We start from the raw sequence: 20,669 nt of genomic DNA, 5'->3' as shown, positions 1-20,669 counted from the left end.
TATAAAAATGCATTGATATGTGTTAATATACAAGACATATCAATGCATTTTTATTATTTGCTTGATGCTAAAAACTCTTCAGTGAAATCTTTTAAACTATTTTTCAAAATTTCTTCTGCTTCTGAGGTAAAAGTATTACTAGATTTTATAATTTCACCATATTTTGGTTGATTATTAACTAAATATTGTCTTAAACCTATTAGAAAGTCTGATACACGATCAACTGGGATATCATCTAAATAACCATTAGTACCAGCAAAAATACTTGATACTTGGTCTTCTAGATTTAATGGAGAAGATTGTGTTTGTTTTAATAATTCCCGTAAACGTTGTCCTCGTGCTAACTGATTTTGAGTCGCTTGGTCTAAATCAGAAGCAAATTGAGAAAAAGCTTCTAATTCTGCGAATTGAGCTAATTCTAATTTTAATTTCCCAGCAACTTGTTTCATTGCTTTTGGTTGTGCTGCAGAACCAACACGGGAAACAGAAATTCCAACATTAATCGCAGGTCTTACATTAGCATTAAAGATATCTGCTGATAAGAAAATTTGTCCATCAGTGATCGATATAACATTAGTTGGTATGTAAGCTGAAACGTCACCTTCCTGTGTTTCTACTACTGGAAGTGCTGTCATACTTCCACCACCTAACTTATCACTAAGTTTAGCAGCTCGTTCTAAAAGACGTGAATGTAGATAAAAAACATCTCCCGGATAAGCTTCACGACCCGGAGGTCGTCTTAATAATAAAGACATTTCGCGGTATGCTTGTGCTTGTTTTGTTAAATCATCATAAATAACAAGAGTATGCTGTCCATTATACATAAAGAACTCAGCTAAAGCTGCGCCAGTATAAGGAGCTAAATATTGTAATGTTGCTGGTGAATTAGCAGTAGCTGCAACAATTATTGTATATTCAAGAGCCCCTTTTTCTTGTAATGTATTTACTACTTGAGCAATAGAAGAAGCTTTTTGACCAATTGCAACATAAACACAAACAACGTTTTTTCCTTTTTGATTAAGAATAGTGTCTACGCCGATAGCTGTTTTACCAGTTTGTCGGTCCCCAATAATTAATTCACGTTGTCCTCGACCAATAGGAATCATTGAATCAATAGATAAAATTCCAGTTTGTAATGGTTCATGTACTGATCGTCGAGAAATAATACCAGGAGCAGAGGATTCAATTAATCTGTTTGTATTACTTTGAATTTCACCTTTCCCATCAATAGGGCGAGCTAAAGGGTTCACTACGCGGCCTAAAAAAGCTTCCCCTACAGGAATCTGAGCGATTTTTCCTGTGGCACGTACAGAACTACCTTCTTGTACATTTGTACCGTCTCCCATAAGAACAGCCCCAACATTTTTTGCCTCTAAGTTTAATGCAATACCCACAGTACCGTCTTGAAACTCAAGTAATTCACCAGCCATTACATCATCAAGACCATAGATACGAGCGATTCCATCCCCAACTTGAAAAACAGTTCCAACATTAACTGTTTTAATTTCTTGTTGGTATTGTTGGATTTGTTGTTTAATAATACTACTAATTTCATCTGGTTTGATTTTTACCATAATAAGATGAACATCCTCCTGCCAATTATCCTTAAAAAAATAGACTTTATTTTTTAATTATTTTTCTAGAATCACAAAATAGTTTTAAATGTGATACTAATAATTAAAAAATATAAAATCTAAAAAAATGCTAGAATTAATTTTTTTTATAATTAGTAAAAAGTACAATTTGAAAGTTATTTAAAATCCTATGATTAGACGAATTTAACCGTAATTTTATTTTTTTTTTAACTTGATTTAATGATAATTCAATTAATTTTTCAGCTATTTGATTTTGAACTTTTTGTTGTTCTAATTTATAGCTTTCTTGTTGAAAAACCTTCAATCTATTTAAATCTTCTGTAATTTCGCGATTAAATTTTTCTTTTTCGTTTTCTATAGTAATTGAAGCTTGATTTCTAATTTTGGAAGCTTTTTGTTTTGCTTCTTCAAATTGTATTTGAGCTTGGTTCACACGTTCTTTAGCTTGTAAAGCACGCCGATCTGCTTCTTGAAAATTGGTAACAATTGTTTCTTTTCTATTTGCAAGAAGGCCTTTTAGAGCGTCTCCGACGTAAATAACCACAACAGCTAATACTACAGCTAAATTTAATACATTGGTTTCAATTATATTTGTATTAAAACTAAAATGATCCGCTAAAATAAAAAGCGAGTTAGCATTCATAATAAATTTTTTTATTTAATTTTGTTATGATACAAAAGGGATTGCAAATAAAAGAGCTAAAGCAACAACCAGACCATAAATTGTTAACGATTCCATAAAAGCAAAACTTAAAAGTAAAGCACCTCTAATTTTACCTTCTGCTTCTGGTTGGCGAGCAATACCTTCTACTGCATAACCAGCAGCAGTTCCTTGTCCAATACCAGGACCAACAGCAGCAAGACCAACAGCAAGACCAGCAGCAACAACGCTAGCAGCAGCAACAAGTGGATCCATAAGATTATTTCCTCCAATAAAGTTTTTTACTTGTGTAAAACATTTATGATTTACTTAGAATTATTTTAACATTTTTTTTATAAAAAAAACAATTTTAAAAATTAATTAATTTTATTAAATACTAAAAAAAATTAATTAATAAAAAAAAAATTAAAAATTATTTTTAATGGTGATCTTCTAACGATTCACCAATATATGCCCCGGCTAATGTAGCAAAAACCAAAGCTTGGATGGCACTTGTGAATAAACCAAGCAACATTATTGGAATTGGAACTACCAAAGGTACTAAAGTAATTAATACACCTACAACTAATTCATCAGCTAAAATATTACCAAAAAGTCGAAAACTCAAAGAAAGAGGTTTTGTAAAATCTTCTAAAATATTAATTGGTAATAAAAATGCCGCTGGAGATATATAACGTTTAAAATACGAGAATCCTTTTTTACTAATACCTGCATAAAAATACGCAAGTGATGTTAAAAGAGCTAAAGCAACTGTAGTATTAATATCATTTGTAGGAGCCGCTAATTCCCCATTTGGGAGTTCTAAAATACGCCAGGGTAATAAAGCACCTGACCAGTTAGATACAAAAACAAATAAAAATATTGTTCCTAAAAAAGGAACCCATTTTATATAATCTTTTTCTCCAATTTGGGTTTTTGCTAAATCTCTAATAAATTCAGTAACATATTCCGTTAGATTTTGTAAATTTTCTGGGATAGTTTTTAAATTTTGATTAGCTATTAATGCTATTCCAATAATAAGACTTAATACAACCCATGATGTTATTAGTACTTGACCATGAACAAAATAGGGTCCTAAGTTCCAATACCAATGTTGACCAACAGAAACTTCCGCTAAATCAAACAAAACGTTTGTCATAAATACTATTTCCTCTATAAAAATATAAATTCAAGTGGCTTTTATTAAAAAGAGTTTTAATTATAGCTTTCTTATATTTACTATACATTTACTTTATAAAACATAAAAATTTTTATGTTTTTTTTGATTTAATTCGACTTGATTTTTTTATATTTTGTTTAACATTTAATAATTGTTGGTTCTCATTATTAATTTTTTCCCCAGAAAGTATTGCGTCTTGAAAGTTAGAAAGTAAGAATTTAACCGTTGCCGCAGAATCATCATTAGCTGGAATATACCAATCTGCTAAATAAGGGTCACAGTTACTATCAAGAAGGGTCACTGTAGTAATACCTAATTGTCGACATTCTTTAACAGCATTTAATTCTTCAGATTGCCCTATGATTATTACAACATCAGGCAATTTTTTCATATTTTCTAGCCCAGCTAAATTTTTTTCTAAACGTAATTTTTGGCGTTTCTTTTTTGCAATTTCTTTTTTCTTTAATAAATCCCATTCCCCTGATTCTTCAGCTTTTCTAAAAGATTGTAATTGTTGTAGAGACTGTTGAATCGTTTTCCAATTTGTTAGCATTCCACCTAGCCAACGTTGATTAACGTAATAGCTATTACACGCAATAGCTGTTTTTTCAATTAAAGGGGCTGCTTGTTTTTTCGTGCCAACGAATAAGAATTTTTTTCCTTGAGCAGCACTTTTTTCTAAAAACCCTAATAAGTCATTTAAAAGATAATATGTTTGCACTAAATCTAAAATATGCCGCCCATATCGTTCGCCATAAATAAACGGTTTCATTCGCGGATTCCATTCAGAAGTAAAATGCCCAAAATGCATTCCACTTTGTACCATATCCTCTAATTTTATTATTTTATTATTATTTTTAAACATAATATTTAATTTTTTTTTTTACTAATTATTTATGTTGTTTTTTTAATTATATTTAATTTTTATTTTTTAATAATTAATTTTATTGTTTTTATAATATTAAAAATTATAGAAATATTTACAACATTATATTTCTATTTCTTTTTTAATATTTTGAAATTTCAATAGCCTACTATCGGAGTTGAACCGATAACCTTCGGTTTACAAAACCGATACTCTGCCAATTGAGTTAAGTAGGCTTTATTACTTTAAGTTTAATTAAAATATAGAATAAATATTTTAAGTTTTCCATAAACTTAGAATATTTATTCTATATTATGTGTAATGCATCATAATTTAACCTCTACCAGTCATTTGAAGCCAATTTTGTGCTTCAATGTAGTTAGTCGGCGCTATTCTAATAGCTTCACGCCAGTAGTCCGCAGCTTTATCAAATAGCAATTTAGATATTTCTATTTGCCCTATCTCTATAGCTTGTTCACCCCGATAATGAAAAATTACAGCCACATTATTTAAAGCTTGTGGTAGTGCGGGATTTCGTTCTAATGCTTGATAATAATAGTCTAAAGCGCGCGCGTGATCACCATTACTAGTATGGATTAATCCAATATTATATAAGATATAACTTCGGTCATACGCATCTGTTTCTAAACGCAAAGCTTCGTAATAATTTTGCAAAGCTTCTGCGTATTCTCCTTCAGACTGAGCTGACATTCCATCTCGATAGTAGCTAAATGCTTGTTTTTCGCGATTAGAAGTAGGTAATATTTTTAATAATATATCAGCAATTACAGTAAAAGATTTATCAATAAAATTATCGTTTCGTTGTGACCGTGGCATATTTTAAATCATAGTATTTTTGTATTAACTAGTTTTTAGCTAGTTAATACAAAAAATTATATATTAATAAATGTTGAATTTGAAAAAATAGAAAAATTAATCAATATCTTTTTGCCCTGGACTTCTGCCCGGGTCATTAGATAAAAATCCAAAAATGAAAAGTGAAACAAAAAATGTTACAACAGTATATACAAAAATTTTTAAAGTTAACATGTATTTAAAAATTAGTTTTTAATTTATAGGCTACAGATAATTTTATTATAACATATTTTTATTAATAATTATTAAATTTTTTTAAAATTGAATTTGAGCTTAGTAGGAATTGAACCTACATTAGAAACTTAGAAGGTTCCTGTCCTATCCATTAGACGATAAGCCCGTGACAAATCTTTTTATTAATTAATACTTATCAATAAAAAGATTTGTCAAGTTATTTAATTATACCCAAAAACACGTTTAAAGGCTTCACGTACTTTATCCCCAGAATCTATAGATTCTAACGGGTCTTTTCTTAATCGATGACGTAAAGATAGTGGAATTACTTTAAAAATATCCTTTTCATTCACGTTAGTATGACCATAAAAAGCAGCTAAAGCTTTACTTGCTCGATTTGTTACTAAATCTCCGCGTAAACCATCTACATCCAATTCTCCACAAATTTGCGAAATTTTGATACGGAAATCATAATCAATTTGAACTTCCGGTAGCAACTCTCTAGCTTTAATTATTTGATTTGCTAGTTGTTCTTGTGATTGCTTATAAATATTTCTAAATTTTAAAGGAGATGCATCAAAATCAGCTCGTTGTTCTACAATTTGCACACGTAAATGGGGTTCTTTAACAGTTCCTATTTGAGCATGCATCCCAAATCTATCTAAAAGTTGTGGTCTACATTCCCCTTCTTCTGGATTTCCAGAGCCAACGAGAATAAAACGAGCTGGGTGACTAATTGAAATACCTTCTCGTTCCACGGTATTCCAACCAGAAGCTGCAGAATCTAATAAAACATCTACTAAATGATCATCTAAAAGATTAACTTCATCGACGTATAAAATACCACGATTTGCTTTTGCTAATAAACCCGGTTCAAAAGCTTTAACACCTTGTGTCAAAGCTTTTTCAATATCGATTGTACCACAAACACGATCTTCTGTGGCCCCTAACGGCAAATCTACCATCGAAATTTTTTTTTTAATGATAGATAATGATTCTTTTTTTTGTATTTTTTCTCGAACTTCTTTACTCATCAATTCAAGGTCATGCGGATCTGAATTAAATGGATCATCTTCTATACTCTCTATTTCTGGTAATAAATCGACTAGCGCGCGTACAGTAGTAGATTTTCCTGTTCCTCTGTCACCCATAATCATAACGCCCCCAATTTTTGGGTCAATTACATTCAAAATAAGAGCTAGTTTCATTTCATCTTGACCAACAATAGCGGTAAAAGGAAAAACGGGTCTTATTTGTTCTAAATTAGTTGTATCTGTATCTGTTGAAATCATAATATGATCAGAGAATAATTTTATTTTAATTGTTAATATTCTGATTTTTTATAGTTCTTAATATATAAAAAAACTCTTAATTTCTAATTACTAATAGTATAACTTTTTTACAAAATTAATTCAATTAAAAGTATTTTTTTTTTACTCTATGAAAGAGTATAATAAAACAAGAAATTAAAATATCTATAAATTATAAAAATGCAGAGAAGAAAATTTTATTTTTTATGTTTTTTAATTTAAAAAACAGATAGAATCAATTTTATGAAGTATTCCATTTATCTATTTAAACTACCAATTAATTTTTGTATTAAATTAACATTTCTTTTGGGTATTACTTTTCTAGTTAGTGCTCCAAGTAATGCCTATCCTATTTTTGCTCAACAAAATTACAACAACCCTCGGGAAGCAAATGGGCGAATTGTGTGTGCGAATTGTCATTTAGCCCAAAAGCCAATCGAAATTGAAGTACCACAAGCTGTTTTACCAAATACAGTATTTGAGGCAGTTGCAAAAATACCTTACGATAAACAAATTAAACAAGTTTTAGGGAACGGTAAAAAAGGTGATTTAAATGTAGGCGCTGTGCTTATTTTACCAGAAAATTTTCAGTTAGCACCTCCGGAAAGAATACCAGAAGAAATTAAAGCGAAAATGGGGAAATTATATTTTTCATCATATAATGCGGAAAAACCTAATATTTTAGTTGTTGGGCCAGTTCCAGGTAAAAAATATAAAGAACTTGTTTTTCCTATTTTATCACCCGATCCGACTAAAAATAAATCAGTATCGTATTTAAAATACCCTATTTATTTTGGTGGAAATCGTGGTCGTGGTCAAATTTATCCAGACGGCTCAAAAAGTAATAATACTATTTATACTGCATCTAGCGCCGGAAAAATCACTAGTATAGAACCAATTGAGAAAAAAGGCGGATTTTTAATTAGTATTCAAACGGCAAATGGTGATATTATTACAGATACAGTACCGCCAGGTCCCGAGTTAATTGTAAAAACTGGTAATGAAGTTAAGCTAGATCAAGCATTAACAAGTAACCCGAATGTCGGTGGTTTTGGGCAAGGTGAAACAGAAATTGTTTTACAAAACCCAACTCGAATTATCGGTTTATTAGTTTTTTTTATTTTAGTTTTATTTGCCCAAGTATTTTTTGTATTAAAAAAGAAACAATACGAAAAAGTTCAATTATCTGAAATGAATTTTTAATTAATTTAAAAAATTTATTCTTTCATAAATCAATTTTATTAAAAAAATGATTACAATTTTTAGTTATCTCGCTTTATTAATTGGAGCTTCATTAATAACAGTAATATGTTATTATAGTTTAGTAAAAATTAAATTAATATAAAAAAATTATTATTTTTTTATTAATAATTATTTAATTTATCGGGTTTGGAGAAATTTTAAATATGGTAGAACCATTATTATCAGGGATTGTTCTTGGCTTAGTTCCAGTAACAATTATAGGATTGTTTGTTACCGCGTACTTACAATATCGTCGTGGTGATCAGTTAAAATTGTAATTAGTTTTTAATTAAATTTACTAAAATCTAGTAACTTGAAAAAATTTAAAAACATACTATACTAATTTATAGCGTAAACAAAAAAACAAATATTTATTAAAAATATTTTTAATAAATATATATTTAATTTTAACAAAATTTGTGCAAATTATTTAATAATTTGCATAAATTATTACAAGGAGATAGTCTCGTTATGACTATAGCAATTGGAAAAAATCAAGAAAAACGTGGTTGGTTTGATATCGTTGATGACTGGCTTCGTCGTGATCGTTTTGTATTTATTGGCTGGTCAGGTCTATTATTATTCCCTACTGCATATTTAGCATTAGGTGGTTGGTTAACTGGAACAACATTTGTAAGTTCTTGGTATACTCATGGCTTAGCTACTTCTTATTTAGAGGGTTGCAACTTTTTAACTGTTGCTGTTTCTACACCCGCTAATAGTATGGGGCATTCTTTATTATTTTTATGGGGTCCCGAAGCTCAAGGTGATTTTACTCGTTGGTGCCAACTTGGAGGTCTTTGGACATTTGTTGCACTACACGGTGCTTTTTCTTTAATTGGATTTATGCTTCGTCAATTCGAAATCGCACGTTCAGTTAAAATTCGCCCATATAACGCAATTGCATTTTCTGCACCTATTGCAGTTTTTGTTGCTGTATTTTTAATTTACCCATTAGGTCAATCTAGTTGGTTTTTTGCACCGAGTTTTGGTGTTGCAGCTATTTTCCGTTTTATTTTATTCTTCCAAGGTTTCCACAACTGGACTTTGAATCCTTTTCATATGATGGGTGTTGCTGGTGTTCTAGGAGCTGCGCTTCTTTGTGCAATTCATGGCGCAACAGTAGAAAATACTCTATTTGAAGATGGCGACGGTGCAAACACATTTCGTGCGTTTAATCCAACTCAAGCAGAAGAAACTTATTCTTTTGTAACAGCAAATCGCTTTTGGTCACAAATATTCGGTGTAGCGTTTTCTAATAAACGTTGGTTACATTTCTTTATGTTATTTGTACCAGTAACTGGTTTATGGACTAGTGCTTTTGGTGTAGTAGGCTTAGCATTAAATTTACGTGCATCCGATTTCGTTTCACAAGAAATTCGTGCTGCTGAAGACCCAGAATTTGAAACTTTTTATACAAAAAATATTCTTTTGAATGAAGGTATTCGTGCTTGGATGGCTGCTCAAGATCAGCCTCATGAAAAATTAGTATTCCCAGAGGAGGTTTTACCACGTGGAAACGCTCTTTAATAGTAGTTTGGTAATCGGTGGACGTGATCAAGAATCTACTGGTTTTGCATGGTGGGCAGGTAATGCCCGCTTAATTAACCTTTCTGGTAAATTATTAGGTGCACACGTTGCACACGCAGGATTAATTGTATTTTGGGCAGGGGCAATGAATTTATATGAAGTTGCTCACTTTGTACCAGAAAAACCAATGTACGAGCAAGGTTTAATACTTTTACCCCATCTTGCTACATTAGGTTATGGTGTTGGTCCAGGTGGTGAAATTTTAGATACTTATCCGTACTTTGTATCTGGAGTTTTACATTTAATTTCTTCTGCCGTATTAGGATTTGGGGGAATATATCATGCATTAATTGGACCTGAAACATTAGAAGAATCTTTTCCTTTTTTTGGATACGTTTGGAAAGATAAAAACAAAATGACTACTATTTTAGGTATTCATTTAGTTATTCTAGGTATCGGAGCTTGGCTTTTAGTATTAAAAGCTCTTTATTTTGGTGGTATTTACGATACATGGGCTCCAGGTGGTGGTGATGTTCGTTTAGTAACTAACCCAACTGTAAACCCGGGTGTTATTTTTGGTTATATTTTAAAATCACCTTTTGGTGGTGATGGTTGGATTGTTAGTGTTGATAACCTTGAAGATATTATAGGTGGCCACATTTGGATTGGTACTCTATGTATTTTTGGTGGTATTTGGCACATTTTAACGAAACCTTGGGCTTGGGCACGTAGAGCTTTTGTATGGTCTGGTGAAGCATACCTTTCTTACAGCTTAGGTGCTATTTCAATAATGGGTATTGTTGCTTGTTGTATGTCTTGGTTTAATAATACAGCATACCCTAGTGAATTTTACGGTCCTACTGGACCTGAAGCTTCACAAGCACAAGCTTTTACTTTCTTAGTACGAGATCAACGTTTAGGCGCTAATGTTGCGTCTGCACAAGGACCTACTGGTCTTGGTAAATATTTAATGAGATCACCAACTGGAGAAATTATTTTTGGTGGTGAAACTATGCGTTTTTGGGATTTCCGTGGTTCATGGTTAGAGCCTTTACGTGGTCCAAACGGGTTGGATTTAAATAAATTAAAAAATGATATCCAACCTTGGCAAGAACGACGTGCTGCTGAATATATGACTCATGCTCCATTAGGATCATTAAATTCAGTAGGTGGTGTAGCTACAGAAATCAATGCTGTAAATTTCGTGTCACCACGAAGTTGGCTAGCTACTTCTCATTTTTGTTTAGGTTTCTTTTTCTTTATTGGGCATTTATGGCATGCTGGACGTGCTCGTGCAGCAGCTGCAGGATTTGAAAAAGGACTTGATCGTGATAATGAGCCTGTATTATCAATGCGGCCATTAGATTAACTTTCTTAATGCTCCTCCCCACAATGGGGGGGCATTATTTTATAAAAAACTAAATTTTTTTACATATCTTTATTTTTTTATTAGCTGATAATAATATGATAAATACTACATACCAGGAGAAATGGCCGAGTGGTCGAAGGTAACGCATTGCTAACGCGTCGTATGATAAAACATACCGAGGGTTCGAATCCCTCTTTCTCCGATTTTAATAGCTACAATTTTTTAAGCTTGGCGGGAATTGAACCCGCGACAACGTGCTTCGGAAACACGTACTCTTGATCCACTGAGTTACAAGCTTTAATATTTGTTTAAAAATATTTATTATTTATAACTAGAATATTTATAAATAATAAATATTTTTAAACATTAAGATCCTTTAATTTTCCCGCCCGCAGCTTCTAATTGTTGTTTTGCTGTTTCTGATTCTTCTTTTGACGCACCTTGTAAGATTGTTTTTGGTAAATCTGTAATAGCTTCTTTTGCTTGTTTTAAATCTAAAGAAGTTAAATTACGTATTACTTTTAAAATAGGTACACGTTTGTCACTTGGAACTTCTTCTAAAATAATATCAAAAGTAGTTTTTTCTTCTATTACTTCTTCTTGTTTTGTAATTTCTGTTGAAGCTGCACTTGTTCCACTTGTTGTTTGAATAGATGCATCTACACCAAAAGCATCTTCAATTTGTGATACTAATTGCGAAGCTTCTAATAAAGTAATTGTTTTTAGTTTTTCTAAAATCTCAATAGTTATTGTAGACATAAATAAAACTGATCTCCTGAGTTTTTGAATAATAGAGCTAATTTTTAAATTTTTTATTTTAGCTTTTAATATATTTATTTATTATATGTTTTTATAATGATAAAATCAATTAGTTAATTTGAAAGTTAAACTTCAAAATTAACTAAGTAAAATTAACGTTTTGAGTATTGTGGGGCTTTTCGCGCTTTTTTTAATCCATATTTACGTCGTTCTTTAATACGAGCATCCCGAGTTAAAAAACCTTGCGCTTTAAAAGAAGCTCTTAATTCTGGAATAAGTTCGATAAACGCTTTACATAATGTTAATCTAATAGCTTGAGCTTGTGCACTTAAACCACCCCCATTGACAGAAATATAAGCATTATATTTAGTCGAGGTTTCTATTAGTTGATATACTTGAAATATATTATGTAATAATGCTTTATTATTTTGAAAATAAAGTTCAGCTGGTTTCCCATTTATAAAAAGATTTTCAGTTGCACTAGGACTTAACTTTACACGAGCGGAAGCTGTTTTTCTCCCACCTGAATGTATTAATTCATGTTTAATTGATGACATTATTAAAAAATTCTCCTTAAATTTTTTGTAGCATAAATACAAAAAATTATTTTTACTAATCTAGAATAATTTATATTTTTTACTAACTCTCTAAAAAATTAAATTTTTTTAAAGAGATAAACTAACAAGCGTAAAATCAAAAAATAATTTTGTAAGTTTATATAAGCTATATTGCAAAGCTTGTTTTGGATGAATACTACCATCTGTTATAATTTCTAAGATAAGATATTCAAATTCTTGCTTTGTACTTACTTTTTGAATAAAAAAATTAGTTTGTTTTATAGGGCTTGGGAAACGTTGTACATTAAAAACTTTATAATCATCTATAAATTCTTGCGGGTTTATAAATGGTTGAAATTTATTAGGATCAACTAATGCAATTTTCAAACTAAGGGATAATTCCCCATCCCAACTAACTGAAGCTATATGTTGAGATGGTACGACACAACTAATATTTGGGGGAAATTTTATATCACCTGCAGTCGCTATTTTTGGTCCCTGTATTTTTAAAAAAGCTTCCATTTCTTTTTGACCAGATACCAAACAATGGATATTTTCGCTAGTATGGGTAAAAACAATTTCTTTAAGATTTTCAATAATGTCAAATAGAGTCTCGTGAACTCCTGGAATAATATCAAATTCGTGGCGAGTTCCTAAAAAAGTTATATCTGTTAAAACTAAACCTGGAACACCTGCTATTAAATTCCGTCGAATGGCATTTGAAAAACTTAATGCATGGTCTTTTAAAAAAAGACCTAAATGAAACCGAGCGTACATTTGCCCAGAATCTAATGTTTTTGATTCTACAAACGAAATAAATTTTTTTTCTAATTTTTTTTTATTCATATAAATTATAGTTATTATGGTTTTTAGCGTGTAAAAATTTATATGTATATTTTATATTTAAATTCTACGCTTTTTAGGCGGTCGACAACCATTATGTGGAATTGGTGTAATATCACGAATAACAGTAATAGTTAATCCAGCATCACGTAATCCCCGTAACGCTGCTTCTCGACCAACCCCAGCCCCTTTAATCCTAACAATAAGTTCTTTCATACCTTGACTAACGCAAATTTGTGCCACATTTTCCGCAGCTTGCTTTGCAGCTAAAGGAGTTTTTTTTCGAGCACCTTTAAATCCAGATGTACCTGAAGACGCCCAAGCTAAAACATTACCTTTAGGATTTGTAATTGTAACTATAGTGTTATTAAAAGTCGATTGAATATGAGCAACTCCCCGTATTACTTTTTCTTTAAATTTTTTTTTTGAAATTTTTTCAACTTTTTTTGGCATATTTATATATTTTTTTTAATAATTTAAAATTATTATCAAATAGAATTATTAATAATAATTTTAATGTAATACAAAATTTTATACAATAGTATATCATTTGAGTTTCTCAGAACTAAATGATATAACGCTTTAACCTTGCTTTTGCTTGTGTTTTGGGTTTTGGCAAATAATACGTAAAACTCCCTTACGACGAATTAAACGACATTTTTCGCACATTTTTCGAACTCCAGGACGAACTTTCATAAATTTAAAAATTGTAATTGGTTTTATTTTTTTTTTCCCGACCGAAAGCGATGAGTAATACGCCCACGTTTTAAATCATATGGGCTTAATTCCACAATAACCCGATCTCCTAATAATATTCGAATATATCTTTGTCGAATTTTGCCCGAAATGTGTGCTAATATTAAAACCCCATTATCTTTTAATTTAACCCTAAAAAGACCATTAGATAAACATTGGGTTATCACACCTTCCATCTCTAAAGCATCAAGACGTGAACTTTTATTTAAATACACTTTAACCTCCGATTATTTTTTTTATAAGGCAACAAGTATTACTGATTTTTTATATTAAAAAAAAGCTAAAAAATTAGGATAATTTAAATAAAACTAAATTTATTTAATTTACCATATAGAACAAACTAATTCACCACCAAGGTGAGAGTTTCGAGCTTCTTTATCTGTCATTAATCCTTTTGAAGTTGAAATAATAATAATTCCTAACCCACCTAAAATTTTAGGAATTTCTTTATAATTTGAATAAATTCGTAAACCGGGTTTACTAATTCTTTTTAAATTTGTAATACAAGGTTTACCAGCAGAGCCATTTGATATTAACCCCGTTTTCTTATATTTAAGACTAACGATTAATTCGTTTTTGTTTATATCTAAAACGGAAAAACCAGCTATAAAGCCTTCTTGTTGTAATATTTCGCAAATTTTTTGATTTATTTTGGTATTAGCAATTAATACTGTAGGTTTAGATACTAAATTTGCGTTTCGAATTCGGGTCAACATATCACTAATTGTATCAGTTATCATATTTTTGAATTTTTTTAATAAATATTTAAAAAGGGTTTAAAGATAATTATTTAGCGATCAACTTAGATGATTTTTATTTTTTAGATTTATCTTTAAAAGGCATGCCAAATGCTTGTAACAAACTCATAGCCTGCCCATCTGTTGTGGATGTAGTTACTATTGATATATCCATACCTCGAATTTGATTAATTTTATCATAATCAATTTCAGGAAACATAAGTTGTTCTTCTAAACCTAAATTATAGTTTCCATGACCATCAAAACTTTTAGGATTAACTCCTTGAAAATCGCGTATACGTGGTAATGCTAAATTAATTAACCGGTCTAAAAAAGCATACATACGGTCACCTCGAAGGGTAACAACAATACCTACTGGCATTTTTTGTCGAAGTTTAAAAGCTGCAATTGGTTTTTTTGAACGTGTAATTACACCTTGTTGTCCAGTTATACTGCAAATTTCTTTATTACAAGATTCTAAAAGTTTTGCGTTTTGAGAAGCATCACCTAGACCACGATTAATTATAATTTTTTTAATATGTGGTACTTGGTGTTTGTTTTTATATTGATATTCTTTAAAAAGTTGGGGAACTATTTCCTTTTGATAATATTGTTGAAGTCGTTGTACCATATTAATTTTTTTATAAATTTTAATTAAAAGAGAATATAAGAATACTAAAATAGCGAATTAAATAAATAATAAAAAAAAAATAAAATTTATAAAACTTCTGGTGCTAATGATATAATTTTTGTAAAATTACCATCACGTAATTCTCGGGCTACTGGCCCAAAAACTCGAGTACCGCGAGGATTTGATTCTTTATTTATAATAACGGCCGCATTTTCATCAAACCGGATACTTGTTCCGTTTTTTCGACGTACATTTTTTCTTGTCCGTACAATAACAGCACGAACAACATCTGATTTTTTAATTAACATATTTGGGGCCGCATCTTTTACTACAGCTATAATAATATCCCCAATACCAGCAGCTTGTTGTTTAGCACCACTTAATACTCGAATGCACATTATTTCACGAGCCCCTGTATTATCTGCTACTCGAAGATAAGATTGTGGTTGAATCATAATAATTTATTTATTGGTTCTTTTAAAATATTTTTTAAGAAAACAGTAATTTTTTTTTATAAAAAGAATATAGATTTAAAAAATCAACCTTTTTATAAAAAAAAATAAATTAAAACTAAATTGATTTTTTTAAAAGAATTTGTGTTTTAATTGGTAATTTAGAAGCTGCTAATTTTAAAGCCGTACGGGCACTAGTCTCTGGAACCCCTTTTAACTCATAAAGAACTTTACCAGGTTTTACTACCGCAACCCAGTATTCAGGCGCTCCTTTCCCAGAACCCATTCGTGTCTCTGCAGGTCTCATTGTTACGGGTTTATCTGGAAATAATCTAATCCATAATTTACCACCACGACGAACTTGGCGTGTTACAGCACGTCGAGCTGCTTCAATTTGTCTAGATGTGATCCATGAACACTCTAAAGCCTGTAATCCATAGTCACCAAACACTAATTTATTACCGCGTAAGGCTTTTCCAGACATGCGACCACGATGGTATTTACGATATTTTGTTTTTTTGGGACTAAGCATATGTTATATAAAATTTAGAATTTATTAATTTATAATACTATAAAATTTGTAACTTTATAGATTACTTAATGGAGTTAAACGCTCACCGCGGAAAACCCAAATTTTAATACCTAAAAGGCCATAAATAGTTTTTGCTGATTTTTCGGAATAATCTATTTCAGCGCGTAATGTTTGTAATGGTACTGGTCCACTTCGTAAATCTTCAGAACGAGCAATATCTGCCCCATTTAAACGACCAGAAATTTTTACTTTAATACCCTTAACACCAGCTTTTATTGCTTTCCGAACAACTTGTCTCATAGCTTTTCGATAAGGTTTTCGTTGTTGCAAATCATCAACTAATTTTTCTGCAAGTACCATTGCATGTATATCTGGATTATTAGTTGAATTTATAGAAATCGTACAAAAAATTTTTCCAGGGTCTGGCAAGTTTCTTACTTTATAAAATTTTTTAAGATGTTTTAATAAATTATCTCTTAATTGTGATAAACCTTCTGACCAATTTGATTTTGTAGTTTTTTTAGAAAAAGAGTTACGATTTAAAAAAATATTTGGTCGTGCTGCATGAATTTTAATGCTTATAAAAGGGAATTCAATTTCACGTCTTTGAATTTCAATATTAATAATACCTGCTCCAAAAAAAGCTTTTTCTATATAATTTCGAATAAAACTTGCATCTTGAACCCAAAGTGCTGATGTTTGAGATTTTGTACACCAATAATTTTTATGTTTTTGAGTAATACCAAGACGAAATCCCAAAGGATGTACTTTTTGTCCCATATATTAATTATCTTTTTGTTTTTTTATCTTTTTTTACGTGCCCTTTAAAAGTGCGAGTAGGGGCAAATTCACCTAATTTATGCCCAACCATTTGATCTGTAATAAAAAGTGGAATATGTTGGCGGCCATTATGCACAGCAATCGTATGTCCTATCATTAATGGAACAATCGTTGAGGCTCGGGACCATGTTTTTACTACTTTTTTTTTACCTTGACTATTTAATCGTTCAATTTTTTTAAACAAATGATTTGCTACAAAAGGAATTTTTTTTAATGATCGTGTCATATAATTAGTGATAAATTTAAAATATTATTTATTTTTTTACAAACAAATATTTAAAGGTTTTTAAAAACCTTCTCTAAAAACACAAAACGAATATAAAATTAGAAATTAACAATTAGTTTGTTACTAAATTTTTTACGTTTACGGGTTTTTACACCTAATGCTGGCTTACCCCATAAACTTACTGGACGAGCCCGACCAATAGGTGCTTTTCCTTCACCACCACCATGTGGGTGATCTACTGGATTCATAGCTGAACCTCGGACGTGGGGGCGTCGACTTAACCAACGACTTCTGCCTGCTTTTCCTAATGTTATATTAGAATTATCGATATTTCCAACACGACCAATAGTAGCCCAGCATTTTTCAGAAATTAATCGAGACTCGCCTGATGGTAAACGAAGTGTAACCCAGCGGCCTTCTTTTGCTACGATTTGTGCTACAGAACCAGCTGATCTTACAAATTGACCACCAGCTCCGGGTTGGAGTTCAACGTTATGAACAGAAGTCCCTAATGGAATATTAGATAATGGTAAAGTATTACCAATAGTTATAGAGGCATTAGGTGAAGAAAGTAATTTTTCTCCGATTTTTAATCCAAGAGGGGATATAATGTAGCGTTTTTCGCCATCGTTATAAGAAACTAATGCAATGCGTGCAGTACGGTTTGGATCATATTCAATATTTTTTACTGTAGCAGAAACCCCAATTTTATTTCTTGTAAAATCGATTTTTCTATATAATCTTTTATGACCACCACCACGATGCCTACTTGTAATAATACCTTTGTTATTTCGACCTTGAGACCGAGACCAACCCTTAGTTAATTTTTTTTCGGGTTTTTTTGATGAAATCTCATCAAAATTTAATACTGAACCGTGACGACTTCCTGGAGTAGACGGTTTAAAAAAACGAATAGCCATACTTTGTTTTATATTAAAAATTTATAATAAATACATATTAGCTTAATAAATTAACATTTGAACTTACTGTAATAATTACCCGTTTTGAGCGTGGTGAAGAATTTGAACGTTTTAATTTTCGTGGTGGTCGGTGTGTATTTACCGCCAAAACTTTAATATTAAAATAGTCTTCAACTAGCTTTTTTATTTGGGGTTTTGTAAGTTTTTTATCTATATCAAAACTAAATTGATTATTTTCAAGTAAACGGGTAGCTTTCGGAGTTTTTATTACTGGATATTGCAATAAATCTAACATCATAATTTTAAAAATTCTCCTTAAATAATAAGAATTGCATTTGTTTATTTTTATACTAAATAATATTAATCGTATAAATGCTAAAATAGGCCGTTTATAATAAAATCTATTTGTATATCATCTAATACAATAACAAGCTATCACACTATTAATAAATAATTAAAAATGATTAATAATGTTAAAATTAGATAATTTTAACATTATTAATCATTTTATTCTAGCATATTATGGTAAGTAGCAACAGTAGAAGGAGATATTCTATTTAAAGATCTAAAGACCCAATATTTAAAGATTGTATCTAAAAAAACTGGAAATGTTGATACAAATAGCGATAAAAATAGACTACTCTCAGAAAAGCCAAAATGTATAAAAATCCACTTTAAAAAAATATTCCAACCTCTTGGTGAATGAAAACCAACAAGTAAATCTGTCCCTAAAATTAATAAAAAGGATTTTGTAGTATCACTAAAACTATAGAGAGATTCCGCCAAAAATGATTGCAAAATAATCATTTGAGGTTTCATCGAAGAGAATATAATAAATATACTGAAAATACTGCAAAAATCTGCAATTAAATTAGTAATTGCTCTAATACTTTGCTCATTATAAGTTTGTGTAATTTCAAAAATTTTTTTTTGTAATGATTGACCTATGTTTTTGTTTGTGTCAAAAAAATCATCATCAACAAGTGAATCAAAATAAATAATTTCATGAGCAAAATTAAATTCTTTTAATGCACGCTTTTTTTGATCAGAATTCAAAAAAATCTCATTACCGGGACGATTCCAGTAATGTTCTACAATAGGTCTAATTAGCAAAAATTTCAAACTTATGTTTACTAAAGGTGGAACAAGAAATAAAATTAATAAAGATTGAACAGATACAATAAGTTGATAGCGCGATATTCTATATTCTTCAATAGCTAGTACTTCTACACCAGGCAATAATTGTTTTTTTAATTTATCTAAAGTACGAATAATGGATCTTGGTATTAATCCAATTCGTTCTACAGCTTCATATCTCATCTTTTTTTAATAGATTTTATAATATTTTAACAAAAAATTGTTGTATTTTTTTATTATTAAATCAAAATTTTATATTAAGAAGCTAATTCAGAAATTTCTAAAGACACTTTTAATAATTTAGCTATATCAGTAGCTTGTGTTTCAATTTCTTGTATACTCATTGGTTGCCCAGCCCCAATTAAAGGAATTTCACGATTCCCTCGTAATTTTAAAAAAATAGCCCGTTTTGTATTAATCCCTTCTTTTATTTCAACTCTAATACTTTGAACATCTTTAATCGGGTATCTTAAGTCAATACGTCTATTATTTCCCGGAAAGCCCCACCTAAAAACACGAACCTCATCTGTTTTTAAATTAAATTCGTTATCCCCGTGACCTAAATTCCAAATAATAGTTAACCAAATATAAATTCCTAATAATAAACCTATGAGTCCATAAAAACACATAACTAACCCTTGCGGAATAAATTGAATATTAGGTGCTTTAAATATAAATAATTGATCATTTATGTTTAAAGCACTTAAGCTTCCTACTGCTAAAAATCCTATTCCACCGATAAACATTAAAGATCCCCAAAAATAATTACTAAATCGCCGAGCGCCAGAAACAGTATAATAGAGACTTTCTTTTTGTGTTGTCATTTCTTTTTAATTTTGTTAATGTAACTTAGCACGCGTTTGTTTATTAAGAAGATTTCGCAACCCAAATTGGTGGTAATTTATCAAATTTTTCTTTTAATCGAGTTGCTTTCCCTATTCGATTACGAAGATAATAAAGTTTTGCACGTGATACTTGAGATCGACGTAAAATATGAATACTTGTAACGCAAGAAGCATGTATCGGAAATACGCGCTCAACACCAATACCTTGTAAAATTTTTCTTACAGTAACTGTGGTATTTAAACCTGCTTTATGTAGAGCAATTACTGTTCCTTCAAAAGGTTGTACACGTTGTTTTCCGGATTCTTGAATAGAAATACCAAGACGGATAAAATCGCCGACTTTTATCTCAGGTAATTGGTTTTTTGAAAATTTATATTCAATCTTTTTTATAATATTTTGAAAATTGTTCATATATATTTTTTTTTATCAATAAAACTCAATATATATTTATTTTTAAATATATATTGAGTTTTATTTTATTGTAAAATTTTTACTACAACACCAGCACCTACTGTTTTACCACCTTCACGAATAGCAAATCTCATATTGCGTTCAATAGCAATAGGTTGAATTAATTCTACTGTCATTTGAATACGGTCGCCAGGTAATACCATTTTAAGAGGCTCACCAGCGTCAGTAGAAAAAGATGCGA

General features: G+C 30.4%; 6 protein-coding genes and 1 further gene across 6 annotated transcripts; 1 reads left to right on the top strand and 6 right to left on the bottom strand.

The window, feature by feature from the left end:
- Positions 1-4,613: 4,613 nt before the first annotated feature.
- Positions 4,614-5,117, bottom strand: F751_0144 (Photosystem I assembly protein ycf3; the record flags this gene model as incomplete). The annotated part of the gene is made up of 1 exon (XM_011402624.1): positions 4,614-5,117. One exon carries the CDS (start codon positions 5,115-5,117, stop codon positions 4,614-4,616), a length of 504 nt encoding a protein of 167 aa, XP_011400926.1.
- Positions 5,118-11,692: 6,575 nt separating this feature from the next.
- F751_0143 (30S ribosomal protein S9, chloroplastic) lies at positions 11,693-12,067 on the bottom strand (the record flags this gene model as incomplete). Its single annotated transcript, XM_011402623.1, has 1 exon — positions 11,693-12,067. A coding segment is annotated over one exon (375 nt), but the record flags the coding sequence as incomplete, so codon positions are not given.
- Positions 12,068-13,683: 1,616 nt separating this feature from the next.
- On the bottom strand, positions 13,684-13,878 carry F751_0142 (Translation initiation factor IF-1, chloroplastic; the record flags this gene model as incomplete). Its single annotated transcript, XM_011402622.1, has 1 exon — positions 13,684-13,878. A coding segment is annotated over one exon (195 nt), but the record flags the coding sequence as incomplete, so codon positions are not given.
- A 141-nt stretch (positions 13,879-14,019) lies between these two features.
- On the bottom strand, positions 14,020-14,436 carry F751_0141 (30S ribosomal protein S8, chloroplastic; the record flags this gene model as incomplete). The annotated part of the gene is made up of 1 exon (XM_011402621.1): positions 14,020-14,436. The coding sequence occupies one exon, from the start codon at positions 14,434-14,436 to the stop codon at positions 14,020-14,022; it is 417 nt and encodes a 138-aa protein (XP_011400923.1).
- A 714-nt stretch (positions 14,437-15,150) lies between these two features.
- Positions 15,151-15,519, bottom strand: F751_0140 (50S ribosomal protein L14, chloroplastic; the record flags this gene model as incomplete). The annotated part of the gene is made up of 1 exon (XM_011402620.1): positions 15,151-15,519. One exon carries the CDS (start codon positions 15,517-15,519, stop codon positions 15,151-15,153), a length of 369 nt encoding a protein of 122 aa, XP_011400922.1.
- A 1,787-nt stretch (positions 15,520-17,306) lies between these two features.
- F751_0139 (Uncharacterized protein ycf72) lies at positions 17,307-17,507 on the top strand.
- Positions 17,508-18,541: 1,034 nt separating this feature from the next.
- Positions 18,542-19,354, bottom strand: F751_0138 (Chloroplast envelope membrane protein; the record flags this gene model as incomplete). Its single annotated transcript, XM_011402619.1, has 1 exon — positions 18,542-19,354. The coding sequence occupies one exon, from the start codon at positions 19,352-19,354 to the stop codon at positions 18,542-18,544; it is 813 nt and encodes a 270-aa protein (XP_011400921.1).
- Between the last annotated feature and the right edge of the window lie 1,315 nt (positions 19,355-20,669).

Source organism: Auxenochlorella protothecoides (assembly GCF_000733215.1).
Source record: "Auxenochlorella protothecoides strain 0710 contig1039, whole genome shotgun sequence".
In the NCBI taxonomy this organism is placed as follows: Eukaryota; Viridiplantae; Chlorophyta; class Trebouxiophyceae; order Chlorellales; family Chlorellaceae; genus Auxenochlorella; species Auxenochlorella protothecoides.
Note: the sequence above shows the minus strand (reverse complement) of the source record. Positions and strands in the feature narration are given on the sequence as shown.